Genomic DNA, 15,989 nt, shown 5'->3' on the forward strand with positions numbered 1-15,989 from the left:
TTATTTTGGAAAAATAAACTGTTCTGTGGGATTTTGTTAGACTTATATATGACACTTTAACAGAGCACGAGAAAAAAAAACGTGTTTTGTCATAGGGTTATTAAAATGAATAACATTAATAACGTATTTCTAAATATCTAAATTCCAAACATTAAACGTGTAGGGTGACACATTGTGATGCTTTAAAAAACTGCAGATGGATGTTGTGTTCAACTGTAAAGGAGGGCTTTTATTTTGGCTTAAGACTTAAGCGGAAGTTTCTTTATTGATTCACATGCCCTTTACGCAGACATTTTGGATTTGTGTGTGACTGAGCGCGGTTGTTTTGGTAAGTTTACTATTTTGCACTTATGTTTATGACATATTCATTTTTTACACTCGTTTTGTTGGTGGTGGTTATTTATTTACATTATAATGGAAACAGATTGTCTAGCTTACTCATACAGTCCCTTACCTAAATATTTTATTAATGTAATGTCTTTTACATTATATTTAAGAAATTGATTACTTTTTAATGCACAACGTCATGACATAGTGATCTTTTATGACATAGACAAATGACAATATCAGAAATTATTATTATTGTTCATTGTACTGTGATTCCAGTCATATTTACTATACAGTAATATTGTTTGTGATAACTATTTTAAACAGATATGGCAGGAACAGATATGGACCCTGAGGTGGCTCGGGGCTTATTTGAAGAAGGAGCCACGCTTGTCTTGCTTGGTGTTCCTGAGGGAACAGAGTTGGGACTTGACTACAAAACCTGGACTTTGGGCCCTAGGTTCCGTGGGGTGAAGATGATTCCTCCAGGGCTTCATTTCCTCCACTACTGCTCTGTCAGCACAAATGGAGCTTGTGGTGAAATTAGCCCCAAAATAGGCCTGTTCCTGTCCCTGAAACCTCGCGAGGTGCTTGTAGCTCATTGGAACAAGAGTGAAGATGACTTGGAGTTCTCCCAGAACCCAGAGGAGGTGGAGCGCATAAGGGACAATCTTCGTGAACTGGACGGGTATCTGGGCCCGTATCCCTATGACACACTCCGGAAGTGGGTTTCCCTGACCGACAGACTCAGTCAGGAGGTTGCCATCGCTCTGCAGCCCCTCAGTGGGCGGGTGTGTGCCTTTAGTGATGTTATCCCAGAACTGCAGCTGACCCATACAAAAGACCGGGCAGAGCAGAATCTGCCCCGCAATGATCAGGAATGTCAGAGTATGAAGGAGGGGCTGGACAGACTGCCCCGGATGAAACAAAGGGAAGGCACAGAGTTGCGATTTTCCAACATTCCCAAACAGGCGTACCCTCCTGGGGCAACACCTGCACAGATCACCCAGTATAGTATGGATTGGAGTTACACTCTTAACTGCGTGCTTGAGAGCCATTATAAAGAGCAACCTCTCAATGTACTAGGTGAGCATTGGTTGCTGTTCAGTTTACTAACCAAACATCATGTTAAACCTTCTGGGATGTTCATTATGTTATAAGTAATCTGTCCTGTGCTGAAAATCCTTTACCTAATTTGGTGTTCTCTATTTTTTTAAATAGCTTGTAAATCTCGCATTCTGCTATATCATCACTAAATAAATACTGAATTCAATTTTTTTATCAACTTGTTTTCTTTCAATTAGAACAGGTTTTGTTTTTATTTTTGGAACTAATTGATCATAGGCCTAATTGATCTGAGCTTATGCACCTCAATAACTATGTTTCCATTCAAAGTTGTAAATTTAACTTGTGCACAAAATTGGAATATAGCATAAAACATTGGCGAATAAAGCAATGTTTCCATCTCATGTGTTCAAGAGAACAAAATATTCACTTTCTCAGAAATTGCTGCAAAATATCTGTAGTAAAAATGGAAGTTGCTGCAATAGGGGAAAAAACTGGCTCTTTTATCCTCGATCATAAGTGACTTGTGTCTCAAGACAAAACGCAGTAAACACTGTCATGTTCTCTTGCTTTCTGATGCTGGTGTTTGGGAACTCAATCATATGAGATGCTTCTTGGAGTCAATTAACCAATCATTTTGATTACAGACTTTGGCTCAGGCATTTCTGATTGATCAAAGCAACATTTGAGATGCTGTGATGTGATTGGTCCACTTTTTAGTCAAGTTATCCAATCACATCATCTGTTGAGGCAAAGTCACACAAGTTTATTCAGTAAATGTGTTTCTGTCATAGTTTATGAATGTCTTCTTATCAGATAACAAAATGTATCCACCAATTGAGCTCCAATTGAGCTCATACATTTTTTATGAGCATTTTTAGAGTTTATGTGCATCTTGGCATTTCCATCCAGCATTTATTTATGTGATATCCCAAAATTTGCATAAAAATAGGTGGATAAACATAGCCAGTGTGTTTGAGTGAAAAAAGTTCACTTAAGCTTATTCGCCTAAAAAACTGAGGTGCATAAGCATTCAATGAGGCCTACAATCAGTCAGTTTAAAAAAAAAAAAAAAAAAAAACCTGTCCTAATGGAAAGGAAACAAGTTGATAAAAAGATTGAATCCAGTATTTGGCAATAACAGCATAACGAGAGATTTATAAGCAGATTTTTGTAGGCTGGTCATATTTGACTAAAAACTAGTCAAAATGACCTGAACTATATAAAAATATTAGATATTTAGATATAAAAATCTAGTTGCAAATACTGTACTAAAATATTGAATCATAAAACATCATCATGTGTTGTGACCTTTGTAGGAGAGCTGCAGTTTGCATTCGTTTGTTTCCTTGTTGGGAATGTTTATGAGGCTTTTGAGCATTGGAAAAGCCTACTGGCTCTGCTGTGCCGCTCTGAGGAGGCCATGAAGGACAGGAAGGATCTGTATCTGGGTCTCATCGCCGTACTATACCATCAGCTGGGAGAAATCCCTCCGGACTTCTTTGTGGACATTGTGTCCCAGAACAACTTTCTCACCTCCACACTTCAGGTGCAGTTCACTCGGTTTTCTTAAATCCTAGTTTCAACTAAAACAGAAGTGGAACATGACCAAAGTCATTCAGGTCATAAGGTCAACATAAATTCAAAAGAAACCACTTTTACTTATTAATACACATTTGTATTGTTCAGTACGCAATATTTAGAAGAAAAAAAATTCATCCACCCCTGAAACAATTTTTCATGTCACCAAAATTGTGCAAAAAGGTTGGAAATTAATAATTTCAGGTTGATTTTAATATAGATTCATTTTTTTTTTAGGGGTTTCATATAATGTTTATTCGTATAATGCTTCTTAAATGTTTTCTAAGGTTTTGCAGGGGTTCATGATTGGATGAAAAGCTAATAATTAACTAAATAAATATTTTATTTGTTTACTTTCATGTCAGTGACCATTACCAACATCAGATAACTGTAAAGCTGTGAATGCTTAATTGTTAATAATTGTTAATTGCTCAGTTGTTAATGTAAAATTATTGAAAAATTACTTCTTAGGGGTATTTTAAGTAAATATTTTATGTCAAAGGGGTTCAGTTGACAAAAAAAGTGTGGGAATTGCTGGCTTGGAGCTGGACAGGTTTGGTCTCATTATCAGAGTTTGGTCTCTTTGGCTAAAAGAGCTCAACGCGCTGCAACTGAAGAAACTGTGTTTGGTTGCGTTGTGAGTATTTGCAGCGCGTTTCTGTATTTGGTTTCGTTGTATTTGCAGCATGTTTTGTCAAACTGATGTTTTTCTTAATTTTTTTTTATTTGCATGTGTTTTTTTCAGTTGCTGCTCATTGAGCTCTCTTGTCCACCGTACATTCAGCCAACATGTACATGATGCATTCACCAAACTGTGTGTGTTTTTTAATGTAACTAATGAGTTTTAATCCTTTTTCCTCCTATTGGTGCATTTCAGGACTTTTTCCAGTTTGCCAGCAGTCCCGGGGTCGACAGCACATTACGGAAAAGAGCTGAAAAATTTAAAGTCCATCTGACCAAAAAGTTTCGGTGGGACTTCGATGCAGATCTTGATGAATGTGCTCCAGTGGTGGTGGAGCTTCCGGAGGGAGTTGCTGTGGACTGATGCTTTTTCACGTGTTGCAGCCAATTCTGTGATGTGCTTGAAATTGCATATTTAAAAAATATAGTGCAAGAAGCTGTTTGAAAGTTTTATATTGTTTTCACATGTCAGTCTTTTCAGACTGCATTCATCAGATACTACTGCATCTGGTTATTGTTCTGTCATTTCATGAATAACATTTTTTTTGACCATTTCATTTTATTAAAGCTAATTATTTCACTTCATTGTTCTCGATTTGGGTTTTTTGTGACCCTGAATACCATATAAAGCCACTAGAGGGCAGGCCAGTACACTTTTTTTTTTCTTGACCCAAAACCTTGAACAGTATTTTATTTTGTTCCTCTGCATATGTGGTCATTCGTAGTGTGTTTTGCAATATCATCAGAACAAAAAACAGAGTTAAACCTGTCACTCCTTTCAAAGTCTTCCTGTTTGTTGGAGGTGTTTGTCAAGATAAACATTATTATTATTAATGCTCACATGTAGATAAAAAAAACCCCTCAACCCTAGTATTAAATGTCAGCATGTAACTTGTTCCACATGTTTGTGCTAAGGACATAAAAGACCTCAACTCATGTGACGTGGAAGAGAGGTGTGCTGTTTTTTTTAAACAGTCAAACTTATGATTTTCACCCACTGGTTGAAACAAATCATATGGACAAAGACTTGGATTTAGAACCATATTTAATGTCAAAGAAAATTTGGTGTAGGTTTTATTTGACTTAAACTAGATGAAACTACACAACGTAGACTATTAATCGGTTATGGACATTTTTCAATCACATTCCTAGCAGTTACCTACAGCAACTCCCTAAACATAACACTTGGTATGTTGGCATGAGTTTGCAGCAGTTGTGTTTTTAATTCTTCACAATGATTTCAATCAGGTTTTCTGTTATAGGTTAGCTGAGCCACATAAGTAAGCAGGATTTGTATCAGTGGAGCTGCCAAAGCAAACACAGACCCCTCAGTCTCCAACAGACCACTGACTATCCTAATGCATCCTACTACACTACCAATGTCAGTAGATTTATTTCATTGCACTGAAACTAAAACATCATTACTGACGTTGCCTTATACCGTTTAAAGTATAGTCATTACTTACATTTAAATAGATAAATGATAAATGCTAACTAACTTTGGACTTTGGAGTACCACACTGTTCAGTTCAGGTGTGATTTTGGCACTGTAGATTTGCTCCAGGTTTTTCAGATTAGTCAGATGACAGCTGTCCATTGGAATTTTATTGAAATTAGTGCCAAATATTTCAGTGTTTCAGTGATTTGAGTTTATCGGTGTTGGACAGTCACATTTTTTGATATTTCTTCCCATATTTATCATTTTTTGTCTCTTTTATACCCCAAATGTCTCTCTAGCAATAAGATTAAATAAAGATCAAATAGACATTTGCTGATGTCTCCTGGTTCTCAGATGCTTCTCCAAAATCTATAATCTTGTCTCCTCTAATAATTATTATTATTATAATTTTTTTTTTTTTTTGATGTCTCAAATTGTGCTCAGATTAGCCAAGATGCAATGGAATGTAAGAGATCTCAATATGAACGAAACACTTAACACTTTTTGTTATTCTTGTTAAAACTCTCTTCACATCCTTATAGCAATAATAGAAGTGGTCTATACTGTTATTAATATTAAATATTAATAAATATTAAAACGTACATATATCTACTGTGCAAGTCTCAGGATAAAAAAAAAGCTTGTACAATCATTGCATTCTTTCTGAATGCAATGATAAGATGTCCTACCTGCCTGTCAGCGCATGTATCTCCATACATCTGCACACCTTCTTGTGCAGACATCAGTGCGTTCCGTAAGGCTATGTTGTGGACAGACAGTCACCGAGCACCACAAACAAAAAGCAGTTACTTTTACAGTTCCTCCTGAACCAAAACAAAGATCTTATGTTGCGTAATTACAGGATACCCATGACATTCTACCTGGAGCTGTTTATGTTCTTAGACTCTGATTTATGCATTTCTCTGTCAACACTATCAACTAATGAATCTGTAGTTATTACTAGTTATTACAAGCTCATCGCATTCAAATTTTGAAATGAGAGGGTGTTCATGTGCAATTTTTTACCCTAGGAAACTATTTACGCTAAAAAATAATACAATATGAATATGATAACGATATGAAATATTTACGATAATTCCGATAGTACAATAATTCTGCCACTCCAAAACTGCCTACCCCACCTTTAACTTTCAGTGAATCTGTAAAACTTCTATCGTGATTCAATAGGTCTATAAATCATTTGGACAGTTCACACAATGAATCATTTGTAGCGTTAAAAATATAATGTCATATGAACACAAACTAAAAAACTCTGGATTAAGTGGAATATTTACCTACAATCCATTGACAATAATAAGAAAAGCTTATCATTTGTCAGTGACAACAACTGTGCATGTAAACAACTCAGTGTTCAAACAAAACAGATTTACTTCTTAAATACAGCTAATATATATATATATATATATATATATATATATATATATATATATATATATATATATATATATATATATATATATGACAATGTATGACAATTCCAATGACTACATTTGGAATCCTAGTGCTGTATTAAAATGCAAATGTTTGCTTTCTAGATATTACCAATAAATAAACTTGTCAAACCACAGTTGCACCCCTGACTTCAGACGTGCTTTGAAATTGTTATTTTTTAATTATGGCCTCCCTTATGAGCTTCAGTAATTCAGTCAAATGAGAGAACAGGTTAAATGTCTGAAATGTGTCAGTCAGCATTAACTGCCTCTTAGACACTTTAAGAACAAAAAAGAAAGAAAGAAAAAAACTGTTACTGCCTGCATGCAGAGCTCAGCTCGTAATCCAAATGAACGCCTCTGTCCCTCTCATTTCCCATAATCCTTCTAATTATAATAGACGGGTGGGGTTAAATGGCTGTTTCTTTCTATAGCCCTCCATCCCAGGAAGCTAGTGCCAGCTACATGCCTTTCCTGCTATAAACCTATAAAAAAGGTTGATAGATGTCTGGATTATTCATTAGGCTGTGAGTTATTTTCCCAAAATTATAAAACACATATTACATTGGGAAGTGGCACTTTATGCTTTTATGATTGGTCTTTGTATGCCACATGCAAATATGATGTCTTTAGCAGTGTTCTTGTGCAGGATCTTTAAATGTGTGCGGAACTTTGGGGGGTTTGACTGCTGTATTCATGCTTGAGGTCTGTTTGAGTATTAGGTAAACAAGATATCTTCAAGCAACATTAAAGTCACCATGAAATCAAGACCGTTGACCAAAATAAAATGATTTACTCACAGCAAGCTTCTTTCCATAAGAAGATAATGTTTAAACCTGCCATTTTTTTTAATATTTATATTGAAACAAAATCGTCCATAGTATATAGTGATAGAGTGGCTTTTAAAAAACACCTGCTTTTACCTTTTTTATACATTGTAAAAATAAAAATTAGACATTTTTATTAGAAAAAAATTAGAAAAAAAAACTAGCACTACACATCTCAATTGATGGCTACACTCCTGCTTCACAATATGCCAAATGAATGTTGTTTTAAATGTTTCAAATGATCCTTTGAATTGTGATGGCCTTTGACAAAACTTGATGACACTACAGCCGAGGTATGCAATTACATCAGATACATCAGTGAAATAATCTGTGATATATCCACAAATTTCTTCAAAGTTGCTGTTGAGACTAATATCATTTTCTCTTGGGCTGTTAGTTCCATTTTACTTATTACGATGACACCTGTTTTTGTGGTGTCTTAGTATGTACCACAGCTCATACATTTGAATATGTATACTTAAAAATATAAAAGCATTTTAACTAGTTTTCATTCTAACATGTGCAATGGACATGTATAGATGGAATGACAGAGGAAGTTTTTATAAGCAAGTGCTAACACTATTGATTATAATAATATTACTGTCATATAATCACATCTACTTCAGATTTGATTGTATTGGCAAAATGAGATTCAGTCTTATGATGCATTTTAGACCTTGTGCTCTCTTGAGAACATACAACCTACACCATTTGCCTATTAAGGGTAGGTAAAAGTTAACACACCACCGGAATGCAGAATCCAATAATGACATGGAGTATTTAAGGGTCTTTGGCGTAGTGTCAGCTTTTTGGACCAAGCAAAAGATCAGCAATTTGCTGATTGCCTGTTTAAGAGCATAATCATTTCTAATCATCACGATAAATACAGCATGATAGGAACTGAACTTTATGCTTTTTAGTTCACATGAAGTTAGCAGAGACTTTATGGTCTCTAACAAAACTGCATTATTATGATGACGCCATTCAAACCAGCACCTTAGAGCTCTGCTCCAAAGCCAAACAAAGAGCCCTATTGTGCTGCACCAATGGATAAGTGGCGAATTCCTGCTCTGACAGGGCAAAGGGATGTAGTTGCTTTGTTTCCATTAATTCTTGTGATAAATTGTGCTCTTGATGATACTGGCTTGATGTGTTGGCCCGGTACTTGAGTGTGTAAATGAATTTTGGATAGAACCCCATATTTGATGGTAAATGCTTCCAGGTGTTGCCTGGTAAGGTGATGTCAGATGCTGGAAAAGAAGGGCAAGAAGTACGTTTTTTGAGGGGTCTGTAAAAAGGCCAAAGAGTCTTTTTTTCCTCCTTTTCCTTTTCCTTTTATTTATTTATTTATTTATTTATTTTTTTACTCCTTTTAATGGAGGATCTTTTATCCTTCTGCAGGTAAACTGATGTTCTCATGAGTTCTTGCTGAACTCCTTGAATGGTAATCACATTAATTTAACTTTAGTGCACTTAGAAGAGGAAACTCTGCTTTTCTTTTTCTCTCCTCCAGTTTCTCTACTTGTCCGTCAGGCAGCCGGTCTGGTTGGAGGGGAAATCTGTTTGCCACGGTGCCTGCTATTGTTTTTGGCAACCCTCTCTAAACTCTGGCAGACCCTGTCAACGCCTGAAAGATCTGAAGAACTTCAAGAGTTAGATACTATTTCACTTATTGTTCTGGCTCTATGAGTTCTAGAAAGTGAAAAGTAAAGGTTAGCTATCCTCCCTGTCCTGGAAAAGTTGTCCCACTCCCATTCAACATGATTTTCTTTTTGTCACTGCATTCATACACAGCAATATGAAGCTGCACCTCTCTGGCAATGGACCCATGACGGAGAAACAGACAATGGCTTTAAAAGAGGAAAAAGAGAAACTCAGCTGTGGCTCACTGGTTGGATACAATGTGATTAGTGTTCTTGTTCCCAATACTTTGATGCAATAACAGACATTTGGATATTTTTCACTGTGTATATCATATTTTCGCATAGATTTTCCTAGTCCTCCTTTTTTACAATTTCCTTCCACCCTCCACCCTTCTCTATCTTTCTCTATCTCACTATTTTCCATCAGGATGCCTTATCCTGTCCAGCTCTTGTTTTTGTTCCTTGTGTCAATATACTCACCCTTATGAATAAGAAGTTTGTTCAAATGTGCTATTAGCATACTTCTTTAAACTAAAAATAAGAAAGTATACGTTCAGTCTACTTTTTATATACTTATATACTTAAAATTGCACTTAAGTATACTTGACTTATACCGACAGAAAAGTCTAAGTACATTTGGCCTATACTTGGACTCAGTCTTTGATCAAGATTTTGAAAAAGTATAGTATAAAAGTACATTGTTTGAAAATATTGATTTATAAAGAAAACAGATATATTCCTAATTCTGAGTATTTGAATTTTTGTGTAGGCTAGTCCACTGGTAGTGTAAATAGGAATTTACTTCAAAACTACTTCCCTCTTTCCTCGCCATTGATTGAATTTTCAGGCTATACAACGGTAGGGGGTGCTGTTACACATTTTCTGAAAGAGTACAGAATCTCTGGATCAAAATGCAAGAAAAGACGAAGCTGAAACAAGTGATAGAAGATTACTCATGCAAATATAAAATAAAGTAATCATCAAACATTAAACAGCATATAAAAAAAAAAACTGCCAAACGTTATGTGGACTATGAGGACTATGAAGCTTTGGGGGTGTTTATGGACTCGATCTTCTCCTGTGTTTGATCATCTTTCTGAATCCCATAAGGATCTCTCAGCAATTTCTCAGCTTTTTATTTAAAATGTTACCCCCACATTTAAGTGTTGATAAAAAACTTACCCACATTTAAGTGTTAATAAAAAAGGATTCATTAAGCTAGAATAAAATGTTTTTGAAATGGAAAGTAAGTTCAAGTACAGTTAAAGGTATTTCAAGTATGAAATATAATACCTTAATAGGAACTTAGTAGTAAAATATATATAGTAAAATATATATATATATATATAAAGTAAACTATAAGTGTGATGTTATGTTCACTTAAAGAAAACTTACAAGTATACTTGCACTAAGCTAGTAGTTTACTTCTATCTACAGCAGCAACGCCAGAACAACAACCTCCTTGTCCTGCATATATGTCTGGCACTGGTCCTCATTATCAAACCCGGAGAGAAGGTGAGTCAGAGGAAGAGCTAGAGGAGCCAGAATTGCCCATGGAGGGAGACACTCAGGAGGATATTCCACATCCCCACTCAACCATTCCATCTGAGAGAGTACCAACCTCTGAGGCTGAACACCCACATGCCCCTCCAATAACTCCTACCACTTATACCCAGTCTGTGCTCTTACAGCTATTGATAGAGGAAATAAGAAATCAAGGTAAATTAATCCAGCAGTGCATGCATGGGAGTAGGAGTAGCACCCACTCCTCACAATCCCGCTCAGCATCTCCTTGCCCTGATAGCCTTAATCTTCAACCAGTAGTATCATCACAAGCTCATTAAACTACAGATGACCATAGGCTCCCTACTTTTCCACCTCAGCAGCAGCTTCTTTCTCCTCCTCCTGTAAGCCGTACCCCTCTTACTCAACCTGTGCCGCAGTCCATGCAGCTCATGCATCCTCCTGGCTGTGGCCAGTTTCCTGCCACATCTCAAGCACCAGCCTTGTATAACTCCATGAACCCAGCCTATACCCTGCCAAGTCAACCCTTGCCTGGTATTATGTCTTATCCTGCTCAGCCGGCATACATTGTGCAGCCCCACCACCTGATATCTGCTGCCCCTCTAAACCAGCTAGTTCCTCCTGTTGGCCCACAGCAGTTAAACTATAGGAGGATAGAAGGTCCTTCTTTCCCTGATCTCACGAGGGAGGATGAAAGCCAGTACCTGATGCTAAAGATGGCCCTATCCAACTTGTTAGATCCAAGAGAATCAGAACAATACAAATACCCCATCCTGTTGGATCATCTAAAGGTAGATCAGGCAAGGAGACTTGCACTGGCTTATGTTTATGTGTGGCAGTACTGTAAAGAATAGACTTAAACGGAAGACCCCCCCCCCCCATTTAAAATTTGAGTTGAGTTTTATATATATGTTTGTACTCGGTTTTTGGCTCCTTTTATTTAATATATATATATGTGGATACTATCTGCAGGGAGGTTATATCTTTTAATGTGTAAACAGTGGCGTAAACTATCCAAACCACAAGAGGGAGCCCTCGCCATGCTCTGCTAGAGAAGGAGCAGTTAACATGAGACGAGCAGATAGCTAACACACAGATTTGATACGCTCCATATGTGGTTGACTTTATCTTGTTACTTCTTTCCTTGCAGGTAAGAATAACTTAGTATATTTCATTTAAGGAGGTCCATGAATAGTTGTCATTGTAGTTCTGGTAGTTTGTGTAGGTTTGAGCACCACAATCATATTGTAATTACTCGTAGATAGAACGCGAGACAACTGTGGTGTTTGTATTAAACCAAGATCATTATTGTACACCAAAGTGACAATATGTAGTTTAAAGGAATTCTTTTAAGATTATTTTTATGGTTAAATGGATCATTTAATTTGTAACGGGAGCTCAGTGGCGCACATGGTGTTCGTTGGCGTCCGCCATCTTATGTAAATTGTCTGCCGCTGTGGTTTAGGGATACCAATAACTCAAACGAGGTGGAATGCACGCCTGTGAACCCAGACAGTCATAAAACGTGACATAAGAAAACATTAAAGTGTCATTGTTTAATTAGAGTAAATCAGTAGTGCTGGGACAGAGAATGTATGTACTCTGGGAGGTGGTTAAACAGATAGAATATAATGTAGAAGTTCAAATTAAGTTTGACAGTGTTTATATATTTTTTTTTTGTTATTCAGCAAGTCTTGTGTTCATATGTTTGATATGCAACTGTATTTGCAAGTGAATATGTTTACATCTGTTTGTGAATAACAGGGAATGTTAGAGCATTTAGAGAATGTTATACAAAGTTAATGATAGTTTAATACAGCAGTTAACATGAGACGAGCAGATAGCTAACACACAGATTTGATACGCTCCATATGTGGTTGACTTTATCTTGTTACTTCTTTCCTTGCAGATTTGAATTTAAAACAAGAATATTAAATGTGTTGCACTAGAAACGACGCCTGCTCCTTTCTACATGTGTAACATATGCCCCCAGATCCTTACACTCAAGCTATACAGGCCCCAGATGAGCGTTCTGGTCAACCTAGACAGCTTGCTTTTGAAGGAGCTCCGAGCTATAATGGAGATGCCTGTTATTCGAACAGGTGATGGTAGAGGCTTAGACCAATCTGCCCTCAGACTTCAGGCATTAGTGGGTCTCCTTCAGTCCATGGGCCCTGAAGGCCTCTCTGAGCTTACCTGTGGTTCACATGTTGAGGGGCTTCTAGAGAAGCTTCCCCATGAGCAGTTCTGCCAGTTTAAGAGATGTATGAGTTTGAGTAGACCAGGCCCCCTTTCCTATAACCTCCTGGATTTTTCCAACTGGCTACAACAAGAAGCTATCAGTCAGCCTTTCCGTCAGAAGTCGTCAACCTCTCAACCATTAAGAGGTACATCCATACTCCATGGTGCCAAAACCTCCTCTCTTGTGACCTCTACTAAAGCCCAAGTTGCCCCACTTAAGGCTAGTCAGACTCTCCCCAATGCCTCATTGAACGCTGTCCAGTGTGCTGTGAGGTGTGTTCAGGCGCATTGCCGGCGCATTGCCATTTTAAGGAGCTGAAAATAGACTGCGCCATAGACCAACTCAAACCTGGTCTAAAGTCTAAAGTCAATATTTTTTTGTTAGAGTGCGTTGGTAGAAACTGCGCCTCTGGTGCCTCTGGGCGCATCCACAGTGCGCATTGACTTTGCTTATTACACACAGGGATGCGCATCACACAAACATGCCAAATATTAAAAACAAAAGGATTACAGTGTAAAAGAATATTATTGTGTAGGCTACATAAATATAAAAATGTAATGAAGAATAGTCATTGCGTGTATTAGAATTAGGCTACCTATTTTCAATTCAGCCTATTACTACTTATAATGATGAACAAAATTGGCTAATTAATTGAACAATTGTGCCAATACACACACATATATATTAACTGACTCATCGCGTGGAGCTATTTGAAAGCCTGCATCCAGTGCAGACGACTGAAAGATTGACTGGCCACTTAACAGGTAATTTCAGCAAAACATCACTCGTTGAACTCCTCAGTTGAATCGGTGTGTTTAATAAGTCAGTGTATTTTATAATGTTACGTATTTTCGAATTGTTCAGCCAAATGGAGTACCTGCTCGGCCGAAGAATTGAAAGACGGAGGAGGCATAGGATCTACCGGCCGAGGTCCACATATCTGTCCCTGTCTGAGGTGGAGTGTCGCCAGAAGCTTCGCCTATCCCACCAGGCAATAACAGACCTTTGTCATCTTCTGGCAGATGATCTGCAGACAAATGCATATTGCCTATATGCACTCCCTGTTGCTGTTAAAATAACTGTTGCGCTAATTTTTTTTGCGATTGGATCATTCCAACATCCTTTGAGTTCGATTGGAGGCATATCCCAACCTGCCGTAAGTTCGGCAATACATGCAGTGACATCAAGCCTAGTCCGAAATGCACACGAATTCATTAAATTCCCCATGACGCCTGCTACCCAAAATAGGGTTAAAGAGGAGTTTTTGACTAACTTTGGGTTTCCTGGAGTTTTGGGTGCAATAGATTGCACGCATGTGCAACTACGTGCCCCGTCAGAGAACGCTCAGGTTTACGTTAATCATGAGGGAACCCATTCCATCAATATCCAGGTGTTGCGATGCAACGTGTAAGGTTACACATGTAATCGCAAATTATCCTGGATCAAGCCATGACTCCTTTATTTTGGCCAACTCTGTCATTCCTGCAGTCTTCCAGGGTGACCCTCCCCTCGATGGGTGGCTGTTAGGGGACAGTGGCTATCCATTAAAGACATGGCTGATTACACCTTATATCATGCCTACAACAGTAAGGGAAGATTTTTTTAATCACAAACACACGAACACACGAGCTGTCATCGAGAGAACATTTGGCATGCTAAAAATGTGCTTCAGGTGTAGATAAGTCAGGGGGGCATTGCAGTACAGCCCTCAGAAGGTCGGAGCATTCTTTGTGGCATGTTGTGTGTTGCATAACATTGCCATATGCCATGGATGTCTCGTAGACATAATTGAGGACAGATTAGAGGACTTTAGAAGGCGTGAAAATGAATATATATATAACATCAATGCGTCCGAGGGGCAGCAGCAACATCTCCAAGCGGCTCAAGCGAGTGTTCACCTGCCGCATACTCTGAACATATTTCTCCAGCATATCTGAGCATAACTCCAGCATATTAAAGCCGTCCTGCTGGAGTGTCAGGAATGGGTGGTCTTCGTGCCTGACGTTCTCGCATCATGCTCTGGGTCACCTCGCCTCTCCCCTCAAACTAGATGGTTGTTCCACCGTTTCTTCAGCCCCCTCCTCCTGCCTACTGGGTCCGGCCACACAATCTTCAGCCAGCGGAGCTGAATGAAATGTCATGTTTATATATTTTATGACTATTGTTAAATAAAATATTTTTGTGCTTGAAAGTTTTGTACATATTTTCACATTATCACTTCATTACCTTCATTACGATGTCCTCCGCTGGCGTTAGGTCTGGGGTGGCTGTATGTGGCCCTCCTCCCGTGGCCACCTGCTGTTTTTTATTAGCAGCGAGCTTTTGTTTTCCCCGTCTCCTGACATCATTGTACCTTTTTCGGCATTGTAAAGCCGTTCTTCTGATGCCAGAAGACGAGGACACAATCACTTCTAATTCATCCCACACGTTCTTCACCTCGGGAAGCTTTGGTGGATTCCTGCTTGTCAAGTCAAGTCAAGTCACCTTTATTTATACAGCGCTTTTTACAATGCAGATTGTGTCAAAGCAGCTTTACATTGATAACTGGTACATAATTTGGCTGCACAGCAGCTTTTAAATAATAGTATCAATGCAGGCAGATCAGAAGTAAATAAATGTCAAGAATACTATTGAATATCAAATGTCAAGTGTCCCCAACTAAGCAAGCCAAAGGCGACAGCGGCAAGGAACCCAAACTCCATCAGGTGACATCAGGTGGCAAACAAGTGGCAAATAGGTGTTAAAATGGAGAATTTTTTTTTTGGGAGAAACCAGGCTTAGTCGGGGGGCCAGTTGTCCTCTGGCGAACAGTGCTTTGTTACAATCAGGTTGCTATCATAAGTCTGATAGGATCGCAACATTCAAAGTATTTATTTCAGTTCCATCCAATTGAGGATCGTATTCATCACGCCGGTATGGACGGTTTGTTGAGGAACTGTGCTACTGGCTGTCATGTCGATGAGGCCTTCACAATGGATGATCTAGTTGACTCGATCTCTGCTGATACTTCAGGGCTGCGTTGTGATCGTGTCATGGCGCCGGTCCTTGGTCTCAGCTGGATACGGCCCAGATCCGGTTGACTACAGTAAACCTCGAGATAAACAGAAAGACGCTAAATATTAGCGTAGATGCCATTCTTTTTCTGATGTAACGAGTACTTCTGGCGTTATAGGAAGTGTTCCCGGTTCCGGCTGACCTAATTTATGCAGC

General features: G+C 38.3%; 1 protein-coding gene across 1 annotated transcript; it reads left to right on the plus strand.

Annotated features, from left to right (window-relative positions):
* Positions 1–184: 184 nt before the first annotated feature.
* Positions 185–5,371, plus strand: aar2 (AAR2 splicing factor). Its single transcript, XM_067372256.1, has 4 exons — positions 185–328; positions 655–1,413; positions 2,712–2,941; positions 3,851–5,371. Exons 2-4 carry the CDS (start codon positions 657–659, stop codon positions 4,016–4,018), a joined length of 1,155 nt encoding a protein of 384 aa, XP_067228357.1. The 5' UTR covers positions 185–328; positions 655–656; the 3' UTR covers positions 4,019–5,371.
* Positions 5,372–15,989: the final 10,618 nt, after the last annotated feature.

The sequence above is a fragment of the Chanodichthys erythropterus genome, chromosome 20 (assembly GCF_024489055.1).
Source record: "Chanodichthys erythropterus isolate Z2021 chromosome 20, ASM2448905v1, whole genome shotgun sequence".
NCBI classification, from domain to species: Eukaryota; Metazoa; Chordata; class Actinopteri; order Cypriniformes; family Xenocyprididae; genus Chanodichthys; species Chanodichthys erythropterus.